The 24,665-nt window shown below is 37.4% G+C and overlaps 2 protein-coding genes across 6 annotated transcripts; one reads left to right on the plus strand and one right to left on the minus strand.

Annotated features, from left to right (window-relative positions):
- Positions 1-406: 406 nt before the first annotated feature.
- Positions 407-17,790, plus strand: CLGN (calmegin; the record flags this gene model as incomplete). Its single annotated transcript, XM_080631953.1, has 14 exons — positions 407-568; positions 1,440-1,510; positions 3,058-3,116; positions 4,986-5,127; positions 5,942-6,023; positions 8,381-8,573; positions 10,306-10,495; positions 11,154-11,267; positions 11,702-11,858; positions 13,098-13,313; positions 14,846-14,965; positions 15,139-15,277; positions 16,084-16,172; positions 17,639-17,790. The coding sequence occupies 14 exons, from the start codon at positions 407-409 to the stop codon at positions 17,717-17,719; spliced, it is 1,815 nt and encodes a 604-aa protein (XP_080488079.1). The 3' UTR covers positions 17,720-17,790.
- Positions 17,791-20,510: 2,720 nt separating this feature from the next.
- On the minus strand, positions 20,511-24,413 carry SCOC (short coiled-coil protein). 5 transcript variants are annotated; one of them, XM_080623234.1, is made up of 4 exons: positions 24,206-24,413; positions 23,588-23,659; positions 23,410-23,493; positions 20,511-22,835 (listed from the first exon to the last, which is right to left on the minus strand). In XM_080623234.1, exons 2-4 carry the CDS (start codon positions 23,607-23,609, stop codon positions 22,693-22,695), a joined length of 249 nt encoding a protein of 82 aa, XP_080479360.1. In that variant the 5' UTR covers positions 23,610-23,659; positions 24,206-24,413; the 3' UTR covers positions 20,511-22,692. The 5 variants fall into 5 exon arrangements, with proteins under 5 accessions (XP_080479360.1, XP_080479361.1, XP_080479362.1 ...); XM_080623235.1 differs by having other exon boundaries at positions 23,588-23,662; XM_080623236.1 differs by lacking the exon at positions 24,206-24,413 and adding an exon at positions 23,893-24,020.
- Positions 24,414-24,665: the final 252 nt, after the last annotated feature.

A 24,665-nucleotide genomic window follows, 5' to 3' on the forward strand; every position in this document is an offset into this window, starting at 1 on the left:
AACTTATATAGACTGCAGTCACATTCTTGCTAGATTTGTGGCCTGGCAAGGTAAGGAAACAGACTACAAACACTACTGTAGGGACAACAGGAGGGGGAATAGAGTTTGAGTCAGGGCTGTCTAGTGAGAAATTTTTCAAATTAAGATACAGTACTTTACTAAAATACTCTAGTGATAATACTTTATTATATCAGTTGACAGTTGGACTTGGTGATCTTAAAGGTCTTTTCCAACTGCGTTGATTCTGTGATTCTATGATCTGTATTTCTTATTTAATAGGTTTTTTCTCCTACCGATAAAATCTGGGGTAAAATTCCAATGGTATTGATAATATCCTTGCAATGAAATTTAAAACTTTAAATTGAAATCTAAAAAATTAAAACTTTCAGTTCTTCAGATAACCAGGATGTACCTCCAGTGGGACTGGCTGTGCTTGGGTGTCCTGATAATTAGCTCAGTTACTGCAGAAGCTGAAAACAAAGACACTCCGGATTCCAGTGTTGAAGTAGAGGATTTTGACAAGCAGTCTCAAGAAGCTGATGTTGATGGAGATAAATCTTCCTTAGAGGTAAGATGACAGAAGTCTTTAGTTAAAGCTTGTTTAATTATAAGATATGTGATTATAACTACTAGAGAAATTGATGGACAAATGTATTTAAAAAAGAGCGAGTTAACAACTGAGTGGATGTCAAACCCACCAGTCTTTTTCAGTTGCTGTACGTGACACGTAGGACAAGCTTAACAAATGATCCTGCTATGCCAAAGTGTCAAATCACATCTCCTGCCTATGATGAATAGTCATGAAGAAGGTTTTGATAGTCTGTGCTTCAGTCTAGATACAAAACCTTTTTGTTGTAACTTCTAACATGCCATTGTTAGACAGCAGAAAGTATCTTAGTCTTACTGATTTTTGACTTTAGACCAGTTCTTGATTTCATCAGTTAAGTTTGGACACTTTGCTCTCAGAAAACCTTGCTTGTTATGCTCTACTTCGCAATAGATGTGGGCAATATTCATAAATCATTTTTTCAACTTTTTACTGTGTAGCTCAACTATAATGTGCCAAGTAGACAGGAAACCAGAAGAATGAAAAATGTTTCTAGAGAGAGGGTGGAAGCAGAGAATCGGTCCAAGCTTGGTAAATTTGGTAAATTTCCTGGGGTTTTGTTACACATAAGATATGTAGCAGTACTTTAGTTATGAGGTTTTTAGGAAGCAATTTTTAAAAATCACAGATGGGAAATTGCTCACTGTTAGAGGGATGCACCCAAACTGTGAAAATGAGAGGGGTGAGGAAAGGTGGTTTATGCTATTAGATACTTCTAATGATCAAAATCTGGTTGTCTGTTTGGGTGGAACTACTTCTAGAGGTATGATAGTGTATTTCAACTTGACAATTGTAATTTCTGTTAGAGTATACACCTGTGTGTGTGTTTTAGGTTGTGTACCGGACTCCAAAGCCAACTGGGGAAGTGTATTTTACAGAAACCTTTGATGGAGTATTGGCTGGGTAAGTTTATGCCTTAAAATTTTAAACTTCGAACACTTTAACGTATAGTGGGAGGACTTTGTATTCATTTTTCTGCTAGTATTTCTATAAAAATTAATTTTTACAGGGGTTACAATTGGGAAGGCTGGTAATGCTTGCTACAAATACAGCATAATGTTAAGCCTGATAGTTAACATTTCAGATATGTTGCTGGTTTTTGTGCGAACATTGCTTAACAAATGCAAAAACTTACTGGGATACTTGAAAAATGTCATTCACTCCAATTTCTAGCTTCATGAGATCTGTTGAAAGATGAGTTTGTCTTCCTGCTAAATTTACAATTCAAAGATTTTGCTACGATGCTTGGGAGTTTTTTTTTGGTCTAGCTGTACATAATTTACATAAGGATAACAACTGTGGAACTAAGCTGTATGAGAAAGTAAGCAGTGTGTTGCCTTTCGTCAGCCAAGCTTTTGGGAAACAGTGTGTATAAGTTGACTAAGTAAATCACCAGAATAGAATAGCTTTTTTCGAGAATGAATCTTGAAAATCTTCTGTGTGACTTGTAGAGATGTTTTATTTCCTTGTTGGTCTTTCCCCTGGTAGACCAAGGATCTAGTTTGCCATTTACATTGTGAACTTTTCTAGCATCTCTGGAAAAACAAATCTGACTGAAATTTGAGCAGGAAAGTTATTCATCCCTGAAATACTCCATGCAGAGGATGGTTCAGAATGAATGAAGGTAGTTCTTTCTAGAGTTAATAACAAAAATGTAGTATTGTAGTTGATACAATGAAGAGTTCAGTGACACTGTTGGCTTAAGATATTCCTGGACATGGCTCGGGATAGAACCATTGTATGGCCAGATGAGGGTGGATTGCCCTTTCTTTCTACTTTTTTTTTTTTTTTTCCTTTTCCAAATGAACACTTTTTCCTATGTGTGAAATGTGCATATTTTTTGGTGACCTCAATTTGATAAGCTGAGTTCGCCTTGTTCATAGTCTCAAGGAGATCAGGAGTTGGTTTCCCTGTTGGGGTGCCCTGTGTGCAATACACTTAGAATGTGTTCAATGCATGTTTGCATTTGTCATTTGGACGCTTTTACCTCTGCCTTTTGTCCCTTGCTATGCATGTGTACTGTTACTGTCGGGTAGCGTTAAAGTTTCTTTGGATGATTATTTTTTTTCCTTATCACATTGAAGATGTTACACTTGAACCTTGCTATTTTCCATGTATTTTTGACATTATATGCTTATGTAAAATTCTTATATTTTGCCAAACTTACCTTGTATATAAAACTGAAGTTTATTCAGAATAATTGAATTACTTTAGTGCTATAATTGTATAATCAATTATAATCTTAGGAAGTATTTTGAAATGCTGTATTAGACTAGTCTATTTTAATTTTTTGTTTCGTGTTCTTTGAACTACACAAAGTGCCATGATGCTGACTGGCAAAATCATTTTCTCATATTCACAGCCTAGAAGCAAAAGCTGGTTTTCCTGTGCTTGTTAAATAATACAGCTTTGCATAAGCAGTTCAATGACTACTACGCTTTTTGTTTTAGGTGGATGTTGTCTAAAACCAAGAAAGAAGACACAGATGAAAACATTTCTAAATATGATGGTAGAGAGTTTTAATGTTCATTTCCACTGTATAGTTTCTGATGTTCTTTTGCTCTTTGGGAAGCAACTACCTCTTATACTGAACTATTCTTTGAGAACTTTGAAAAAAGTTTGTATAATGACTGTTACCCTGAAACAGAGATGTGAAATTTTGCTCATTGGGTCACTTAGCGTGAAGATAATTTTCTATTTTTGGCATCCCAACAATCTATTGCAGTGAATGATAGTAAAATACCCTCTGGCATCTACATATTCAGTATTGATTGTGGATAGCACCTCTTGAGAACTATGTTCTCTGAAATCATGTCAGTAAGATGTACCATTTCAATTTTGGTTGTTAAGCACATTTCTAAAGCAGCATGTTCTGTGTTGCTGTGTCTGTCCTACTGATTTATGGGTTGGTCTCTGTCGTGGTTTAAACTTGAAGAAAATTAATTTTATTCCAGCCCAGTCTCCAGGTCTAGCCTCTGAAATGAAAGTGTTAAACTGAATGATGTTTTTCTTTAAAATACTTTTTCAGAATGCCTGTGCTTGAGCATAGGGTTCTTCAGTAGTTCTTGTACAGTTTTTTCTTATAGTAGTCTAAAATAAATCTGTAAAGTAATAATGAAAAAGTTGTTTTGATGGATTTTGTCAGTGGGGTTTGCACTTACAAATTCCTAGGCTAGAAATACCTGCTTTAATATGATTTTAAACTAACAGATGTGTGATCCATGGCAATAGTATTACCATATGAATTTATTTCGTTCAAGAGAAAGTGTCCCTACCCATTCAAGGAAGATGTCCCTGCCTGTGGCAGAGGGGTTGGAACTAGCTGATCTTTAAGGTCCCTTCCAATGCAAGCCATTCTGTGATTCTAAAAAGTAGGGAGAACAGGAAAAGTTTCTGCTGCAGAAGAAAAGTATTTGACACTGCTCTTTTGTCAAATGAAGTCAATGTTAATAGAAAGTGGTAAGCAAACATAACTTGTAGGGTTTTGGTGTGTAAATTGGTATAGAAGAGATGGTTTTAGGTTTAGCACTTACCAGAAATACTTGCAATTAAACAGAAATCCAGTGGAAGTTTACACACGCTACGGGTTTGTGCAATAAACTTAATGAAATTTTGTGGTGTAAACACATTTAATGTTAAATGTGTATATTTTTCTGTTCCATTTCATTGGTTTATGGTGGATTATGGAAAGGATGTAGTTCTTTCCTACTTTGGAGTAATGGGTTTTTTTTTCCTTTGAGTTGAGAAAGTCTGTTTTAAACATAAAACTGAGATTTTGATAACTTTCTTGGCTGTAACAGTTATGATAGTAGGAGTTTTACTGCTGTAGAAAGAGCTACTTGGGGTAAAGAAAAAAGAAAAAGCTTATCACTTACTGTAGTTAAAACTACTTGCTCTGTTTTTCCCTAAGCTTTCTCTCCTCCTTGCTGTCTGAGCCAGAGCAGTGGGTTAGATGGATCTTTGGCATGACACAGTTTTTATTTTTATCCTTTAACTGTGGAGCTGGAATTCTAGTAGTTTCTAATTATTGAAAAGTGCTGGTTAAAATGTTCAGTTATTGATTTGATAGAAAAATAGGAGCAGCAAATTTGTGTACCATGATTTTTTTTTTAACTGGGGGAGGGGAACACAGTTTGAGTGCTGTACAGCAGTTAGTTTGGGAAATGTAAGATGGACTTGAGTGAGGTTTTGTATCCATAGCAGGATTACCAGTATTGGATTGGATTATTATTGTTTAACTTCTGTGACATCACATGTCAAGATTTTTTCTGTACTTTAGCAATTGGTCTTTATTTGCTTTCAGTGGGGCTGTGATTTCTTTAATTCAGCCTATATTTCTTTCAAAGACTCTGTGTTTGTGTGTGTATGTGTGTGTTAGGAAAATGGGAAGTAGAAGAGCTGAAAGAAAACACAGTGCCTGGAGACAGAGGATTAGTGTTAAAATCAGTCGCAAAGCATCATGCAATATCAGCTATGCTAACAAAGGAATTTATTTTTGATGATAAACCTTTGATTGTTCAGTAAGTAATCCCTCAGATTTTATTTTTGCTTAAGATTTAATATTATTAAAATCTTTGCACCAAGAAGATAGTTTGAATGTCTGTTTAAAAAAAAAAACCAAAAAAACAAAAAACTGACTTACACATAGCATTGCCTTATCCTATTCAGAGCTGTCAGAACTGTAAGTAATTTAGTAATCGAATAAGAAGATATAATTAAACTCTTGACATATTTTTGGAAAAAAATTAATATTTACAAGATTGCTGAAAAAGCTAATTTTCAGTCTTGCTCTAGGATCTAAATCATATGGAGTTTGAGCACAGTGGTTTTCCATTTTCAGAATACTTGTGTAGCTCCATAAAAGCAACTAGAATCTTGAACATGTTATAGCAGTATTAGTGATTGTGAGCACCATGGCAATATGACTGCTTTTTTCTGATATTCAGACTTGCTTTCTTGTATTTACAGATATATCCAGATAACTCCTCTGGGTAAATTCTGTGTGTCATCTGGTCAGTTTCAGAGGTGGCACAAGCTTTGTAGAACTCTCGCCCATTTTTACTTCACTTTGATGTTTGCATGTTGGTTGATACTGCCTTGAAACTTTCCTTACTGGTGATACCTACTGTAGCAGTTGCTACTGTGGCGTTTTTTGATGGACATTGCTGCTGTATTAGCTCGCATGGCAATTAAGACCTTTTGGTCACATGGAAGTGTTTTGCTTTAGTGACTAATACAGTCTTAATGTATTCATAATTAGAACTTGCAGATTAGATGTTAATTTATATCTGTCTGATACTTCGAATGTTTTGTTGCTTTTCTTAACTTGCCCAGATATGAAGTGAATTTTCAAGAAGGCATTGACTGTGGTGGTGCATATATTAAACTTCTTTCCAGCAGCGATGACTTGAATCTGGTATGTCCTCATACTTAACATTCGCTGTCAGTTGTTCATTTGAGAAATGCATAATTGTGTTTGTGAAATGTCAATAAGAAATTAATTCTTAATGGATCCTAAATTCTTAAAAGCTTCCCAAATGTTTAAGCAGAAGATTGGCCAAGGTAATAATATACATATAATTTACTATATACACACAATATATTTGGAATTGTGCATTTTTTACTGGTGGAATATTTGATGTTATTCTTGTTATAGTTTCTATTTATGTTAATGAAACTTAGTCTAAAACTTAAAGTTCTTAAGATCTGTATTCTCACAAAAAACTTCAAAATGTGAATTTCAGAAGGCTAGAATAAAGAGTTTGCTGTGATTAACGTACTCTTAGTTCTGCACAAGTGATGTCTTATATCCAGGACAAAAGTCTCTTGTGTGTGTTTAACCTGACTTTCTGCAATAATAGAAGCTGTAAAATCTCAACTTGCAATTTGTGAAACACCTTTTACTGCATGGCACACAACATAGCATCTTAGAAAGGGGTCACGGCTTGGATTTAGAAACTGAAAGGGATGGGGAATCTCTGTTCCCAGGAAAAGGCCTGAATGATCAGGTATGAAAAATTAGTAAGTGCTTGCCTTAGTATGCTGGACTATTCTGTAGATTATTTTTTTCCCTTAATACATTGACATGGACTTGCCTGCCCTTTCCAAACTTGTCTGCAAAACTCTTCGTTACCATGCCAGTGTTTAAAATACTGCCTTTTCTAGCCAAGTCTCAGTTCTGGCACTGGTTGTTTCCACTTCAGTATTTCTGCCACTGCACTGGGTGTAGATATAAGCTGTCTAGCCTGTGATGGAGGGTATTTTAGCAACTTTTTTAACATTGAGAACTGGCAGTGGTTTGTGACCTAGGAGCTTCTGCAACATAAATTTTGTGTTGACAGCATAGGACTTGACTGCAAATCGACAGTCAGGAAGAGCCACTTAACAGTGGGACTCTTCATGAGATATTAAGGGATAATATCTATTTTTGCAAGAGTCTAGGAGATGACAACATATGTAAGAAGTTGCTTGTAAGCATTTCCAAGATGTATTAATAAAACCTTAAATGAAACTTCCTAGTGCTCTTCCTTTTTCCTAACATTTGTATGCCGGTGTGGAGGTTTTTTTATGCTCAAATAAGGTGAGTACGAACAGATAAGTATTAAAAGACTGTAGGAAAATAAGTAGAAGCATGACATCTGTCATAATGGAAAGACATGTAAACGACAGTAAAACTGAAGTTGTAAGTTTTACATTGTCTTACTACAAGGTAAACCAGGAGATGGCAAATGCAAAATTTGCCTGTTTATGACCTGGCTCACAATTCATCCTGTACTGGTTTTGAAATTTCACTGGCTTTGTGATGAGGTAACTTAAAAGAACCACTGTTCTCTTTCTCATTTTTTGTTTGGTTTTGTTTGTGGTTTTGGTTTTTGTTTTTTAAACTTTGAAATTGGACATGTCTCAATGCTGTATATGTGCATACTGCTATTAGATAGTTAATTATTGTTAATTCTTATCATTGACATTTTCCTTAGACTGTTGAGTGTTGTAAAAGGGACCAAACTTAAAATGCATGCACTTCTGTAGTGCATGAAGTGAAAAAGTTTTACTTTGCATTCAAAAAACTTAAGAATATGGACTTATTTTAATTAATGCATTTATCTCAGAATATATCTTTCAAGAATAAAACTTCCAGAAATCAAGTGGTCTTCTTCAGGAAATTGCTTAAGGATATAAGGCACCATGTTACTGTGCATTCCAAGTACAAAAATCATACAGATAGTTGGAAGAAAAATCCCAGTTTAATGCAGCATACTTTGAAGGAGAATCACTGTATCTGACATTTTCAGGGTTGTATATTACTGTTGCTGTTATTTAATGTAGAGCAAGAAGAGTAATAAAATACTGAAGAATAATATTTCTGGGATTTACTGAAAAAATAAAATTGTTATGAAAAACAATATCAAGTTCCCTTCCATCTTTTAGCTTATTGTTTGTAGAAAAATATAGATACCTGGGTGTGTTGATTTGTGACAGGCATCTCTACTTAGCATAGGGGTAAGGTCTAAATAATCCTCCTTTCAGAGGCTTAAGTGATCTCTACAGTTACTCCGTTCCCTGAGAACAGAGAGCACCCAGCAACGTGAGAGAACAGTTCAATTCTCCTCATGGTTTACGCTATCAGTTTTCAGTTACCTTTTAGGAAAAGACAACTATGCCTTATGCCGTAACATCAAGGGAATAAAGTACCCCAAATTACTTCATAAAACATACAGTATAACTTCTTAAAATATACAGTATAACACATGCTCAGCTTTCTTGCTTCTACAGGAATACTTTTTTGACAAAACACCTTATACTATTATGTTTGGACCAGATAAATGTGGAGAAGATTACAAACTACACTTTATCTTCAGACATAAGAATCCTAAAACTGGAGAATATGAGGAAAAACATGCAAAACGTCCTGATGTAGACCTAAAGAAATTCTACTTGGACAAGAAGACGCATCTGTATACTCTTGGTATATATCTTGGTATACATCTTGGTAAACTTACAAGTTTAAATTGGAAAGGAGAGATTAAAACTGTGTTTCAATGCCCTGAAGCTTTGTATTTGAGTCTGATTTTGTTTGTTTGTAATAGTTTGTTAATTCTGAGGGGTGGTTGCTTAGTGGTTTGGGCTTAAATGATCTAATGACTGGGTTTAAGTGACGTAATGACTGGGCTTAACTGCAGGACATATGAGTGGCTTTTGAATGCTGCTGTTTAATATTCAGCCACAGGAAAGAATACCGGTTCTGGCCAGCCTTTAGTGTGAAGAATTAGTATTTTCAGTACTTATGATAAAAATACATTTGTTAAAGGTATTGAAAGACACACAGCTGTCCAATATTCCAGGAAGGCATCAGAGTTCACAGGAATTCAGTTACATCTGCAGCATGCCATGTGCCACTCTCCTCCACTTCTTAAGAGTTCTCACACCTGTATCTGCAGCAGTGTGTATGAGCAGATGTTACCATATTCTCTGAAGATGAATTAATATGAGCTAGTTTTAATTCATGTGACATTTCTTTCTGTGCCAACAAACAGTATAGCAGAGATGAAAGTTTAATATCTTAGTTCTTTTTTCAGCAAAATTGATTGTACTTTTGAACTTTCATGGAATAATAATAGAAGGCATGTTCAACTGCTGTGCCATGGGAAAAGTAACTTTGTTCTTTTTTTTTTTAATAGATTACTGTAGTGTGCCACCATGAGCTTTCACTTTTAGATAATAAGTGAAACAAAACTCTGTTCTTGTGGTAAAGGAGTGCATGCGTTCCTGTATTTGGGTTGTTCATTAGAAATTATGCCTAAAGATACTTCAACTCCAGATTGCATTTATTCTGTTATAATTTTTCAAATAGACTCCATAGAGCTGTGTGATTCTAATGCTTTACGTGACTGATAACTGAAGTTTAAAAATCAGTTCTTTGCATTGTATCTGAAGTGATACAGGGGTTTAACTTTTTCATTTATGGGTATTTTAATACTGTTGAAAACTTCTAGCCTGCAGGAGTTTAATTAGCTATTATCAAACAGTCATTATGAGACTGTTACTCTGGTTTTCATCATCCATCTTTATAAAGCTGTCATAAAAATGGAATAGTATTTATTTTAATAGCTTGTTGAATGGATGCTTGAACATAAAGATGTGCTCACTGGTTATTAGAAATGGATGTGGATAGAGTGTCTTTTACTGAGTGTCTGTTACTGCGTTTGTCACAGCACAGTTCTATGACCCTGGCTTCTCAGATACACTTGTAAAATACCAAAACATTTGGAAAGAATTTTCTGTATTCATAATCTGCACTTGAGGGAGATGGCTGTCAGATTTGAATCTGAGAGAAAATATTTTGATCCTTTAGCTGTGTTACTGATGCAACTGCTGTGTTTCCATGCTTCCTGTGTTTCTGGTGTGAAACTGTAATTTAAAATGAAGCAGAATTTTGATCAAGTGGTAGGTTTTTGAAAAATCTCTTACAAGGTGCTTGGATGTGCAAGAAGTTTCATTTAGGAAGGCCTGATTCCTGTCATACTTCCCCACAGTAGCAATTCTAATGTTTTGTGTTCAGATCCAGTACTTGAGTGGCTAGTGAGGATTCTGTTTGCTATAACTTGTCTAAGTTTGTGCTTATTACATAGGTTTTGTTTAAAGATATTTGTAAAATGAATGCTTCCATTACTGCTTTAATATTAGTTTATTCATTCTAGTGCTAAAACCAGATGATACATTTGAAATTTTAATTGACCAACTGGTTGTCAGTAAAGGAAGTCTTCTTGAGGATATGGTTCCTCCAGTAAACCCTCACAAAGAAATAGACGATCCTAGTGATAAGAAGCCTGATGACTGGGATGAGAGACCAAAAATATCTGATCCGAATGCTGTCAAACCAGATGACTGGTAAGGAGAACATTTTTATCTGTACAATATATTTTACTTGCAAGTTCTTCTTCTAAAGGATTTGTTTGGTTTTACTTTTTTTGCTAGTAGCAGTTGGGATATGTTTCACTACTAGAAGCACTAAAATTCAGAAACATAACTGAGGTCGGTACAAGAATCTGGTCATCTTTTAAGGAAATAAAAATTGTGCTTTTTGCTCAATTTCTACCCTCCATGGTTGCAATTAATAGTTAAGATTACTATACCTGAGAGATTAGGAAGAGGGTCATTGAGGTTTTTCTTCACCATATAGTCTTAATTTACATTCAGTGATTTCTACTTCCTTCTGTGTGAACTGTGGTTCATATGGCAACTTAGGAAGAGGAGGGAAAAACCTAATGGTAAGATCCAGCTGACACTTGCCGGTTAATGGCAGCAATTTCTGGGCTAAGGAGTACTTTGAAACAGTGTAAATATAACTAGGATATTTATAAACAGATAATTGGATGTCTAATTCTCGTGATCACTGTGTCTAATTGTCTTGTGCCTTTGAAAATCATGCCTTTCATGCCAGTTACAGTCCTCTGAACAGAACATTCATTCAAAGTCAGGTGCTGTGTTTCAGGTGCTGATTCAAAATACAACTGCTGTATTTTCTAACATAAGTCTGTAATTGAAGGGATGAAGATGAGCCTTCCAGAATAGAAGATCCTGATGCTGTGAAGCCTGAGGGATGGCTTGATGATGAACCACAGTATGTTCCAGACCCTAATGCAAGAAAACCAAAGGACTGGTAAGAACTTGATTCAGTAAGCACAGGTTTGTTAACATGCTTGTAGATAAGCCTGGCTATTGTCTGTGGCAAATTGAATTGTGGATCAGAAGTCAATCCAAATCTCATTGCCTTCTGAGGGAGTAAGTTGGAATGTGTATTTGTTTTGGAGGGCTGCTTTTAGAGAAAAATGAACATGTTTATTGCCTTTTTTTTTTTTTTTTTTTTTTTTAAGATACATAAACAAAACCAGAACATTTTTGTGTAGAGTATAGCAGTCCTCAAAAAAAAAAAAAAAAAAGTTTTGCTGATGTTAGGTAAAGTTCTGTGAACTGGTCAAAATTTTGAGATTGTTAAAGCAAAATGTGTATGGACCCTAACTTCAGACTGACTGCTAGTGTTCAGACCAGCCCAATCTCAAATCAGCTGTTTGTAACTTCTTATCTTTTATGTAGGGATGAAGAAATGGATGGGGAGTGGGAAGCCCCTCAGATCCCTAATCCAAAGTGTGAGGCTGCACCTGGTTGTGGCCTCTGGGTGCGTCCCATGAAGAATAACCCAAACTATAAAGGAAAATGGAAAGCACCTTTGATAGATAATCCAAACTATCAGGTAATAGAAATAGTCTTTGTTAAAAGGTACGGAGTTCAACAGAGCAGTCAATTCAAAGTAATAAATATATGTAGTATGTTTTGTATTTTAGAACGTGAATACCCTCACTAAACATTTTGAGCTTTTTTATATTCTTTAAGTACATTGGAAAATATAAATGCTTCCTACATTAAAACAATGTCTATGCTAAAAGTCGCTTTTGGCATGATTTGCACTCGTATCACTTAGTATGTTCTGTATAATTGTATTCTGGATCATGTTCTTTAGTGAAATATTGATCTTTTTTGTTGGAGTTTTAAGTCTTAACATTTTTTAATTTAAAAAACGAAACTTTTCAGTAAGCAGATTGACTTACTAGTTAAATTTTAGTGGAAGCATCAATAATTAAATTCCCCTTCTGCCTACAGATACAAGGAAATCAGTTTGATATTAAGGGAAGTTACTTTGTATTGTGGCTGGAGAATACTTGAATCTGATTTCTACGAGTTTAAGAACCTAAGCACATTTGCAAACAAAATTTGAATCTAATTTGCATAGGTATAATAAAGCTGAATTTTCCTTCCATAAAATTTTCCCTAACGCTTCTGGTTACAGTAGCTGTCAGTTTATACGCACACATAATGGAAAGGACCATATGGACCATGGGATGTAGTTCCCCTGCAGTCTTAGGCCACCAGACAATAGATGCTTACCTCAGAAGATCCTATTAGTGACCACAAAACATTAAGCAGTGCCCTTACAAAAATGTATATGCTATATTGATGAACAAAGCCCAAAGCTATGTGTCAGAGAAGGAGAGACTAGAGGAAGAAGTAATGCTAATATCGTATTTCCCCTTCAGTAGGAAATTTGTTTCCTAGAGTTACTCTAGGAAACTTAAAAAGAGTGTGTTTGGAATCGCCAGTACCAGCAAGAATGGAGATACTGTGTACAGTTAGTTATTACTGTAACCCTCTGTGGACAAACCCATTAATTTTAAGATGTCTGCCCTAAACAGAAAACTGAGATCCAGCTACCAAAATTCTATGGGCTACTTCCAATTCTGGTTTTATGTAGGTTAAACTCAATTGCTTGTCTTCTTAAATAGTGTATTTAAAATAGTCAGGAAGTTCCAATTGTTTTAAAATTTGTTTCAGAGTTTGTTGGCTTTTAGTGAGGTATAAGTAATGCGAGTACTTTTTTTTGTTTGGCTTTTTTTTTTTTTTTCTTCCTTTTTCTTTTTTTCTTTTTCCATTAAAGGGAATCTGGAGCCCTCGGAAAATACCAAACCCAGACTATTTTGAAGATAGTCACCCATTCAAGATGACTGCTGTCAGTGCTATTGGTTTAGAACTCTGGTCTATGACGTCTGATATCTACTTCGATAACTTCATTATATGTTCAGAAAAAGAAGTAGCAGATCGCTGGGCAGCAGATGGCTGGGGCTTGAAGAAATTAGTAGCAGGTGCTAATGAGGTATAAACTTTATGTTCTTGGTAGCCAAAAGTAGTGAGGAAGATGTGCTTTTGGAAGAATTATCTGTCAGTTAATGCTGACAGTATTAATTTGTGTGCAGTTAATATTTGTACTAACTATGATAGGGTTGTTTTTTCTCATAGCTTTTTACCATTCCCAGATTAATACCCTCTTGAAATTAAAAGGGTACAACATTTTACTTAAACACTAGTGGGAAATGGGCTTCACTATAGGTTAAGTGTTCTGTTGTTCATGGTGATACTAGAAACTGAGTACCTGTCAGCAAATGGAAGCTGAGTTACTTGCACTCAAAGACCTCTTTCTTTGGTTTGGTGGACTTTTGTGTGGGGGGTTTGTTCTTTTGTTTATTTCTTGTGGATAACTCCATTATGTATGTTCTTTGCATGTTTGCATGTTTCCCTCCTATGAGAAATGGGTGAATAGTCATGTGTTTTTTCTGTGTAATAATTTTAGGCCTTTGGCTGCTTGGATGCATATTATGCAGCTCTGAAAATAGTACACGTTTATGGAGCTGTGTCTGTTCTTCCGTTTCGATGTGTGTATCCACACTTTTTGCTAGAGCTTTTTCACGTACAAAGGCTCGACTTGTTCTGACATACGGGATCGTGAGCCCCTCTAGTGTCTGCCTGTAGTGACTACAGTTTTTCTAACAGTCCTGTATTTGATTGAGTGACAAGAGGCCTGCAGTTGTGGGAAAGAAATGATGGGTTAGTGGTAAATGTGTCAAATTCCTGACAGCTGCTGTTTGTCAGGGGACGAGCATCACAGGATGAGCAAGTTGCAACAGCATATCTTCCCATGCTGTTAGGAAGGACACCTCCCACATCCTTGCCCTTTTCTGAAACAAGATTTTATGTCTGGACCTGTATCTTTGCCTATACACACAATAGCAAAAAAAAAAAAAAATTCCCTTTGAGTCCTCTTGCTCCACCTCTCAAACTTCCTGCCTTTGTTTCTGATGTACCCTTTCCAGGGGTCTTGCTGGACCAGGCACTTGGCCTACCTACCTCCCTCTACTACGTAAGTCAGAACTGGGCTGGGAGGACAGTTTACACCCTGAATAATTGGCTGTCAAAGGAGAGAACATGGTAGTACAGACGGAGCAAGACACTGCTCTTCAGGAGGCTGTCTGCTGCTCTGAGGTTCTTGATGCTTTGGGAGCTTCCAGCTGAGTTATCACAGTATGGGATAAAAACAAAGTAGCTGGGAAGAGTATAAAGTGTGAGCTTGCCAAGACTTCAAATGTTGCTTTGCAAAATTGAGTGGTGGCCAGTCTAGTACATTTGGAGTACCAGGTTTGTTACTTCTTACTTAGCACCTGCTATTAGTTTGTGGTCTGTCAAGTTGTTACTTTACTAGTATTAAAATCCAATCTTGTTTTACTCATTAAAAGATAGAGGTAAAGAAGGGTTTTCTTTAGGCAACATAAAGCTTAAAATATTTACAGTACACTTTGTAAACTTAAGTGTTGAGGGATGTAAATGCAAAATTAATAATTGTTTTTAATGTAGCCTGGAATGTTTAGTCAACTGGTGACTGCTGCAGAAGACCACCCGTGGCTCTGGATTCTTTACATCTTGACTTTAGCTCTTCCTGTTGGTCTAGGGGTGTTGTTCTGCTGGCCAACAAAGGTAAGAGAAACTTACTATCTTTTTATTTGATTTTACTCTTAATACTTTATTTTAAAACTGTGATCATCTGTGCAACAGTACGCACTTTCAATATGCCATTGATATTACTTAGCTTACAGTGGCTTTTGTTTAATTCTTAGGTTAAGTGTAAATTGATTTTTAATTTGTTGTAGAAAACAGATGAAGATATTGACTTTAAAAAATCTGATATATCTAAGCCAGTTACAAAAGGAGAACTAGACCAAGAGGGAGAGGAATTAGATGATGATGAAATAGAAGAAGAAAAAGGAAATGAAGATACTGCTGAAGATGGTAAGATGAGCAAGCCAGCTTGCTGTTTGATTGATTGTAAATATATGAATAGGACTATTTTGTGGATTGCATTGCCAATAATTACAGCCGGTTATCTTTGAGTATGCATAACCTGCTGTGTTCTGAGTCATCTTTTTGTCTTTGACAACCTCCAGCAATTAGCATTCCATAGCTAATAGTTCTTTGATAAATATAAGCAGAAAGTAAGGTTCTTCTCAGTATTTTTCACTTTTAGGAAGTAAATATGCTTCCACCAGTCTTTCTGTGTTTGTAGACAGTATGTATTTTCTTAGTTCTGAATATTTTATATATTGAACACATCTGAATGGTTCAGATACATGTACCTTTTAAAAGCTATTACAGATGCATTAAGTCTTTAACATAAGTCTTTCATCCTGTCAGTGGGAGGGCTGTTCCTTGAACTATTCTACTGGTCACTGATTTTAGTAATTCTTGATAAAGCCTGGAAATACTGAAAGCTGCTGCTTTTTTTTTTTTTTTTTTTTTTTTTCCCTGAAGGAAACCAACTGAAAGTTGTCATTTCAGTTGGTCACTTAAAAGTCTGAAAGTATGTGCTATTGTGAAAAGAGTGAATGCCAAAGCTGTTAAAATTAGTTAGTAAATCCAACACTGATCAATTTCTACTGAACACTGAGAATTCTACTCTCTGTATTAGAGATGTTTTTAAGGGTTATTGGAAACTAGCAGTTCATTCTGAGATTGGCTCCCTTCCTTACTGGTGTGTCTGGAAATAGTACATATTTAATATAGTTTTGTTTACCAAGTAAAACTAGTTTCTTCTGCAGAAGATGAGGGTGAAGAAGAAGAAAATGACATTGCGGATACAAGTCAAGAAGAATGTGATAAGTCAAATAAATCTAGTTCAGAAGATGAGGTAAGGTTTGTGGGGTTTTTTCCCCTATTTTTGGGTTGTCCTTATCCAACATCATTCTTCTAAGCTCAGTTACCCACAAGAGTTTTTCTTTTGTTAAAACATAAAACAAATCATGAGGGGGGATGTGTGTTTATTTGAGTTGGACACCTCAACTGCTCTCTATAGGTTTGTGAAACATGTCTTTTCCTGTGTAATTCTGGCTAAGAGGTGATATTTATTCTAAAATATAGTTATAGTATGAAGTGATCATGCAGGTCTCTAAACATGAAACATTTTTACAGGAGTATAGTTTTTAACAAGTTGTTAAATGAATCAAGCCTTAAATTTGGCTGCTGCAGCAGGTGTCAGTCTCATTATATCATGCTACTTAACTGAGGAAACATGTGATTCTGAACAAATAGCCTTTCAGTGAGACTTTTTTTTTTTTTTTCTTTTCTGGCTAAAAGAAATAAGGGTTTAATCAAAATGACCCATACTGGTTTTGAATTCAGCACCTGCAGTTCCATTTTTCTTGTGCAGGTTAATCCAGTCACCAGATAATCTGTAAAATGTTTTTCAGAAAATTACATTGTAGAATGGAATTTGTGTGTGCTTTTCTTGCTTGTCAACTGCTCATTATCCTTACATTTAGTAACACTGGTATGTCAGAGATGCTTTAGATCCACCCACAGTATTTCTGTTGGTCATCCTTGTGCTTGCCACTCCCTAAATGAGTCCCTTCCCAGATTAGAGGACTTGTTTAATGTAACCTTAACTCCTTTTCATATAGAAGTCCTCTAAGAAACTGTACCTTACATGAGGTTGCATTGTTTCAGCACTGAAATTTTCCATTAATTACCTCTTACTCAGTACTTCCTCTTCTTCCTTTAAGAAGTTTGGCGTCTTTTTTTCCCTTAAACTTACCTGAGAACACAGTATCTGATGAATCCATTAAGGTGCATGTGACTCTCTGTGAATATAATAACAGTATCTGTGTGTATGCCATTACATGCTGTCACAGTGAGGTTATGTCTTGCTTCTCTCAGGGTATTTTTAGGGTGTACAAATTTCAGTCATGAGTTACCTAGTGACCTACTTGGGAGATATCATGTATGCCATATTCTCACTCGGGTTGTGCCACAGTCTGTGAGCTGCTCATTCTAAATGAGGTGCTTACGATTAGGTGATGCAGGGAGGTGAGAAAGCAATGCATTGTCTGCTTTTAAACCAGGCAGTAAATGAGCAAAACCAAATTCCTGACATCGGCTTTGATGTACAGTCTCTTCCTTCTGCATATAGAAAGTCTTCTACTTACTTTATTTATTCATAGATTAGTATTATGGAAAAAAAGTGTCCTATCACTGAAGTGTTGCATTTAGTGATACAATGATGGGGGTGAGGGAAAGGGGGATAAAGTAGTATGCCAGTTGTGATAATCAAAATTGGTTTAAAATTTTAATGCTGATTTTTTTGGTCCCCCCCCACAGGTGAAAGAAGCTAACGAAGACACAGGTTATGGAGATGGTGCACTGAAATCAGTGCGCAAAAGAAGAGTACGGAAGGACTGAGTTACTTCCAGCTAGTATTTGTAGATCTAGATGATAGTAACTTTTGGTATGTCACCTCAGTGGGCCTTGAGAGCAGGCAAGTTCCTGAGATTTGAAGGAAAAAGGGGGGCTCATTGATACAAGTTGTTATTTGAATTCTCTAATCTCTTTTAACCTTCCTTGATTCCCTTTTTTTAAGGAGAAGTATCTGTGAGGAGTTGTCTGATGTTTTGAATTCAGAATAAATGGGAAATTACAAGTCAGCCAGCTGATCTTAAGGTGAAGATCCTTAAGATTTGAAGGTTCCTAGAAATTAGTATTAGTTGGAGATAACTTACTCTACATATTTTTTAAAGTGAATAAATTATAATATTTTTGCAGCTCTAGCACAAAATTAGTGGTTTACACTTTTCAGCTGAAAGAGGATGATAGTATAGATGTAGCATCTATAGCAGTTCACGTTGCTATGAGAAAAGGTATTTTTTCTGTGCAGAGCTAAATGCAATAATTGTTTTTGTATGATTTAGTGCTAGCAACAATTTCTATTGTAAATTATTTATTTTAGTTGATCTTGTTATATGGCTGGTCACCTGTTTACTTTAGACATTGTAATTTATTTTTAAGAGCTGTTTTAAAATAGAATACTCCTAGAACAAGCAGTAATTGATGTGACTTGATTTACTTCTGAATGCAGGTATCAAAACTGCAAAAGTGACATATACAGATGATTTTTTCAAACTTTTATAGTTCTCATGTTCCAAGCCAGAGCGGTATAACCTCTGTTTATAGAATACTTCCTAAGTGTACACTGCCTCCTGAAAATATTTAATAACTCTCTTGCTTAACATGGAATTTATTAATATAGATAAGAATTTTTGATGGATTCAGTTTTTTACAGATGTGAGTAACTGGGCATTCTCATAACATAGTTTAAATAAACTGCATATTGTAAAAGAAATGTTGTTTTGTTAAAGCTCAGCTGTATATTAAAATGAACAATAAAACTGCAGTCACCAGAAACCTCTTAAATATTTTCACAGCAGATTGGGTCAGTGTATATTCCATGGCAGCCTCTAACAAATGAACAATGAATTAACCCTAATCAAGAAGCTAGTGCCTTCAAGTGCTTGTGCTGAACTATTTGAAAGTTAATTATATTGGACTCTTATTTTGTGTGAACTATGTGGAAAGGCCTCTGGTTTTGTTAAGAGTTTGAGGGTTTTTGGTGGGGTGTGTTGGTTGGTTGTGGGTTTTTTTGTTTGTTTGGGGGTTTTTTTGGTTTTTTTTGGTTGGGTTTTTGTTTGATTTAATGCAGGTTCCCTCCTCTTTATTTAGGGTCTAAACTCAAAAGGTTAAGTGAAGAGTACAGATTCCGCCTCCTGCCTGAGATGTGTGACCAATAGGTAGAAGTTTTTACCAGTTGTTAGAATCTGTTACCCTGCTAATAACAGCTACTGTGAGCTGTCAGGGAACACTTCAGCACTTCTATTGAATGTGTCTTGTCTGAGCCTGGTAAAAGTCCTTTGGATTTTTTACAGCATTCAGCTGTGGTTTTGGGGGTAGTGTTTATCTGTTTTGTTGGGGGGGGTGGTTTTGTTTGGGTTTGTTTGGTTTGGTTTTTTTGGGGGGGGGGGGGGTGTGCGGAGAGAAGGAGAGGTTTGTTTGGTGTGATACAGTTATTCCAGGAACTGGTCACTCCCAGAGGGGTTGCTAGTCTTCCCTTAGAGTTTAGTAAGGTTCCCATAAGGTCTTGATTAATGCGCCATCAGCATCTTTGCTTGTACCTCACTTCAGTAAACAAGGATCTATTTATTATGGGTAAAATGATCTGATGAGGCTATGACTCAAGGATGGTGTTTGCAGCAATACTGACTCTCTGTAAGGCCTATCTCACTTAAATACTGACTTAATGACCTTGATTACCCAGAGATAGAAGATATCTTTCTGCACATCATCTTACTTGGATCTAGTCTTATGCTAGTAATTAGGGGAGAAATATCAGAGCTTTGGGGGTTTGAGGCAATAGACCTAGAAAGCCAGGCTAAAAGGAGAACCTTCATTGACACTTGTAACTGAGGTTTCCCCACAGTTCCTGTGTATTCCATTTGTATTTGAACAGGTTTTTCAGGAAAAATACTTGCTCTTGCTATCATGGCTGCTTGAAACTGATAATCCAGTTCCAGGATGCCTTGCTATTAAAAGTGTCAGTCCTCTTTGGAACCTCGTGAGTATCAGACCTCTGCAGCCTGCAGACACACCAGCTACATCATGGCTTAGTAAAAGCAGTCTTATTGATGATGCCCAATCCCAAACTATGTCTTATATTCAGGGGAGGCTACATAGGAGACTGAGGCCTCTTTAATTACAACTGAAGCTACTCCTCTGTTAGCTTTCACCTTCATGAATATATGATGAAGTAATTCTGGTTTCTGTCTAATGTAGAGCTCACTACCTGTTTAAGAAAAGGTCAAATCTCTTCTAACTTGGCTTAAAGTTCTCCCATATGGAGAGATGCAAGTTTTAGCTTTGACAATGTTAGACACAATCTACCAATCCTTTTCCTTCTTCCTTTAGCCAGAACAGAAAAGTATACAGAAATTCAAAATTCATGGATGGAAACACTAGGTGAGTTTGGAACTGGAAGCTTTGCTGAAAATATATCAATTAACCCAGGTTTACTCTTTAACACTTGCTAATTACATCTAGTCTTTCAGACATTTTGGCTGCATAGAAACAATTAAGGTGATGGCAGAGCTGGAGACAGTTAAGAGAACTTTTAGAGTTCACAAATGTTAAACCAAACTAATTGAGACAAATCAAAAGTTTTTATTTAGTGTAAAGTCAGAAATACAACATCTTTAAAATGTTAATAAGTTAAATGAAGGCCACAGTACCGGGATGTAAATGGTACATAGATGAAATGGCTACTATATACACACTGATGGATTAAAATATCACTATCCAATCTTACAATACAAAACCATGATTTTAAGATTACTTGATCTCGGGAAATTGCTGCAGTCTAACAAGCGCATGCTCTGTTTCCACTTGATCCCCTACAGTGCAGATGGAGATGTGCAGTGAGGTGGCTTTAAAGCTGGGATGGCTGTAATACAAGGCAATCTTAAGTCAAGTGTTTGGTGCGAGTAGTCTTTTTTTTAATGCCCAAACCCTGGACTAACCATGTGATCTGCTCTACCTGCTAGCAATTACTGGATGAATTTAAAGTTCCAGTGAGAAAGTAGCCAGTGTAAGAGTAAAAATACTTTGAGATGTTTACAGGATGTGATGACACAAATGGTATCAGCCAGTTGTGCCTTGGTGGGTAAAACTTTTCTCCATCATCTTTCTTGCCTCAGACTTCCAATCAGCCCTCAAAACTGAACTGTTAGTGCCCTGTTTGCACTCATTTGACTTTGCTGACACTCTAGTTGCTGTACAGCCATCTTAAATGGGGAGAAATGGGAAACCCCTCCTTTGGGAGGGGGGAACCTCACAATGTCAGCTTACACTCAAGACACAGCAGTGCTTAGCTGCCAAGAAACTTTGGGTTTGAGAGGGATTTATTCTACTATTAGACCTACTAATTCCATTCCTGCAGCTTTATTTCATAGAATTCATCACAGCAAGGTTGGAAGAGATCCTTTAACTAGTGGTTTGCTGTTGTTAAAAGTACAACAGCTTCATTACTGAAGAGAGAGAGCTCAGTTCTACATTACTCCCATAAATAAGGTCTGCAATGCTGCTGTACGGCAAGATGAAATGCATGACTGAGTACTGCTAAAATGTACATTGTTTGTTTTTCAGTCTCTCTCTCTCTCTGTTAATACTGATAATGCTAGATGTGCTGCTTCTATGAGAAATGTTCAGACCCACAACTTGGGCTGAGCTTCTCTGCCAAACCTATTAACAAACTGGCAAGCCAGTAAAAAACAGGGCACCTTGACGCTAGGCTTTGCTCAGAGCAGCAAAAATCTGAGCAGCAAAAGCCACCTTTCTTCCACTGCAGTCTTCTGCCTAAAGATACCTGTTTCTGTGCTGTGCCTTGAAAGGTACTTCACAAGCTCAGGCTCTGGGGCAGGAAAACAGTTGCTCTAAGGCCTGAAGCAAAGACGAGTTTGGCACTTCAGAAGGAAGGTAAAAGGTGGGAAGGAAAGACTTGTGCTTGGTTCCTCACTGCAGATTGTTCTGCAGTTGTTGACCACCTGTTTCTGTAAGGTATATTACCTGGATTTTTATTTAACTCTTCATCACACAACTAAAAAACTTCAGGAGGATCATGATGCTGTGACTGATCATTCTTTGAGGAAACAGGAAACTGAAAATGGTTTGACAGTGCATCTTGCAAACTACAAATGCTCTGATGCTGCCTCAGTTTGGTATTTCCCTGATTGAAGTTGCTTATCCTCGTTCCTCTTCTCTTACCCTCCCCCTTTGCAAAAAATCTTAAGTGTTTTTCTGTACACAAGCCCTGCAAATAGTGTCATACTCATATTTCTTCACAGAAATTCTTAACTGGTTTCTAGATTTTTGTTTAAAATTGCTTTGCAGATCTATTCTGTAATATATTAAAGGTGGAAAAGGTGATGCAATGAGACTTTGAACACGTTTATCAAATGAGGTTTCAACACAATATAACTATTATCTTGCTATTTGAGAATACTACCCTAAGACTTCAAAAAGTGCCAGCAGACTTCTGTTTAACCTGACAAACTGAATCCAACTGGTAAAGATAATGCTCATTTTTAAAATACAAAAGTTTAGTAAGTCTCCACACTACATGTGCACACTGCTTAACCTTAATACTACACAAACTTATCTCTCTTGTTCATGATAATGTTCTTCATTGTGTTTTATCACCAGAGCTTTTCATCTTCAGGTATCCAGTAAAGCCGCAAACTAAGGTATTTTAGCTCATGTAGCCTATGCCAATTAAAACAAAAAAAAAAAAGAAAGACAGCAGCAATACAATGACATCATCTGTGAGTCTACCCTTACTTCCTTTTGCTTTTTGTGTCAGTTGTTTGGAAAACACTAGAGGCTGACATCAGGTTTTCTATATACTGTCCAAGAACTTGGTTTTCTGATTTCAGTTTCAAGTTTTCTTCCTTAACAGCATCTACTCGTGCTGAGAGATCTGCAAAGGTGATATAATAAGAAACATATTAGACACTGTTGTAGACAATGAGTATGTCCTATGTGCCTGCATAAACTGTGAATAGTTTTAACTGTGGGAAACATTGCCATAAGGTATTACTTGTGCTACTTGCAAATTCTGGTTGAAGCCCATTTCTTCTGTAGCATTTTGTAGTCCAGTATGGTGACAAACTTGATACACAAACTAACTGCTCATCTGTACTTTTATTATTCTCTTAAATTTCTGAATTAAGCTGTTGCAAACTAAACTGCCTGGACACAACAGTACAGGTAGGAGCAGACTCAGAGATGTTTGTCAACTAAGGAGCTTGGGCACATTTAACGCTATCACCTCTTCTCTTCTGCTTCTGGTACAAGAGTTGAGCAAATGTTATATTGCATAAGGAGGGGGAAAAAAAAATAAAGTATTTCTGAGATCCTGCTCATGTACCTTCACTTGGGCAAGCAACATACTTCTGGGCACTCTGGCTAAGGTAGGGCAAGAAAACCAAGGTTCTCTTCTCTTGCTATACTAGTGTGTGTTTGCGAAAAATCTCATATGTCAAACCGCTAACCTTCAAGTGTGTGCTGCAGTTCCAACACTTGATTAATAAGGCGTGTTTTCTCTTCTAATTCCACCTGATTCTCAGCCTCAACAGCTGCAATAAATCATATGGGTTTTAGTGCAACCTCTGTAACAGCTGGAAATGAAGTATTAAATAGAAAAAATAATAAGGAAAAGCAGTAAGATACCATCCATGTCGGCATTCATCATTGTAGGGTGGTCTCTTTCTGCCTTTGAAGGGCGTATTCTTGAGAGATGCTCTGCTTAAAGGAAAAAAAAAAGTAACATTGATGCAACTGTTAATGGACCTGCCTTTACATTTGTATTTTTCCATGCATTTTTCTAACTGCTTTTGAAAAGCTACCACTTAACCCTAAACCAGAGCAACATCTTTTTAACATTATTTTTCCTTGAGCCTTATGTGATATATAATTCTTGACGTAGCTGTGGTTCAGTTCACAAGAATAACTGTTCACTCTAGTGCATCACTAACCCTGTGTTTTAATGACGTGATTGCCACTTTCCCGGCACCGATCATTCTGGAATTGGCCGTCAAAGAAGCACAGAAGCAGGAGAGCCCCTTCACCATCACCACCCCTCCATCCCCGTTGTCACAGGCAGCCGTGTCGCGGAGACCGGGCCTGCAGGACGCGGGCCCCTCGCGCCGCAGCCCTGCCCTTCGCTGGAGCGCGGAACGCGAACGGCTACCGGCAGTGCTGGCACCCGCTGGACTGGGGAGCGGCAGCACTGATCACAAAGCATCCCGCGGCTCGGAGCATCCTCCCCGGGCCCGCCCCGCTTCTCACCTGCCGCTGCCTCCCAGCGGGCTGCGCCCTGGCCCCGGCCCGGCCGCAGCTGTGCGCCTCCCGCCGCGCCTGCGCCGCCCGCACCCCGGCAGCTGGCCCTGCGCGCGCACACAGCCTTGCCCGCGCCAGCCAATGGGCGCTGCGCGGCGGGGAGGAGGGGTAGGGCCTCGGCGCCTCACTGACAGAAGGGAGGAGCTCTGGGGGCCGTCCCGCAGCTCCGTTTGCGGGGCTCGTATCCCGGCTGCTCCCTTCCAGCCTCCCTCTTTCGCTCCCGGCCGGCGAGGCCCGTCCCGTTCGGCCAGTATCCTCACGGCCGGTACTCGCCAGTGGGGATACTCCCACCCACTCACGTAATGGCAGGGCTTGACACCGCCTCCTTCCCGCCCCTTGCTGGGGGGGCGTGGAGCGAGGGAGCCCCCTGGCGCCTGGGATAGTTAGTCGCGCCTCAGCCTCCTCACGC

This window comes from Psittacula echo, assembly GCF_963264785.1.
Source record: "Psittacula echo genome assembly, chromosome: 1".
Taxonomy (NCBI): Eukaryota; Metazoa; Chordata; class Aves; order Psittaciformes; family Psittacidae; genus Psittacula; species Psittacula echo.

Bases quoted from the DNA above. Each gene is read 5' to 3' on its own strand.
- SCOC (XM_080623234.1), bottom strand. From the start codon at position 23,609: ATGATGAATGCCGACATGGATG. The intron at 23,494-23,587 runs GTATCTTACTGC...GATTTATTGCAG, and splicing joins GATGAATGCCGACATGGATG to CTGTTGAGGCTGAGAATCAG. The intron at 22,836-23,409 runs GTTAGCGGTTTG...TCACCTTTGCAG, and splicing joins ACTGCAGCACACACTTGAAG to ATCTCTCAGCACGAGTAGAT.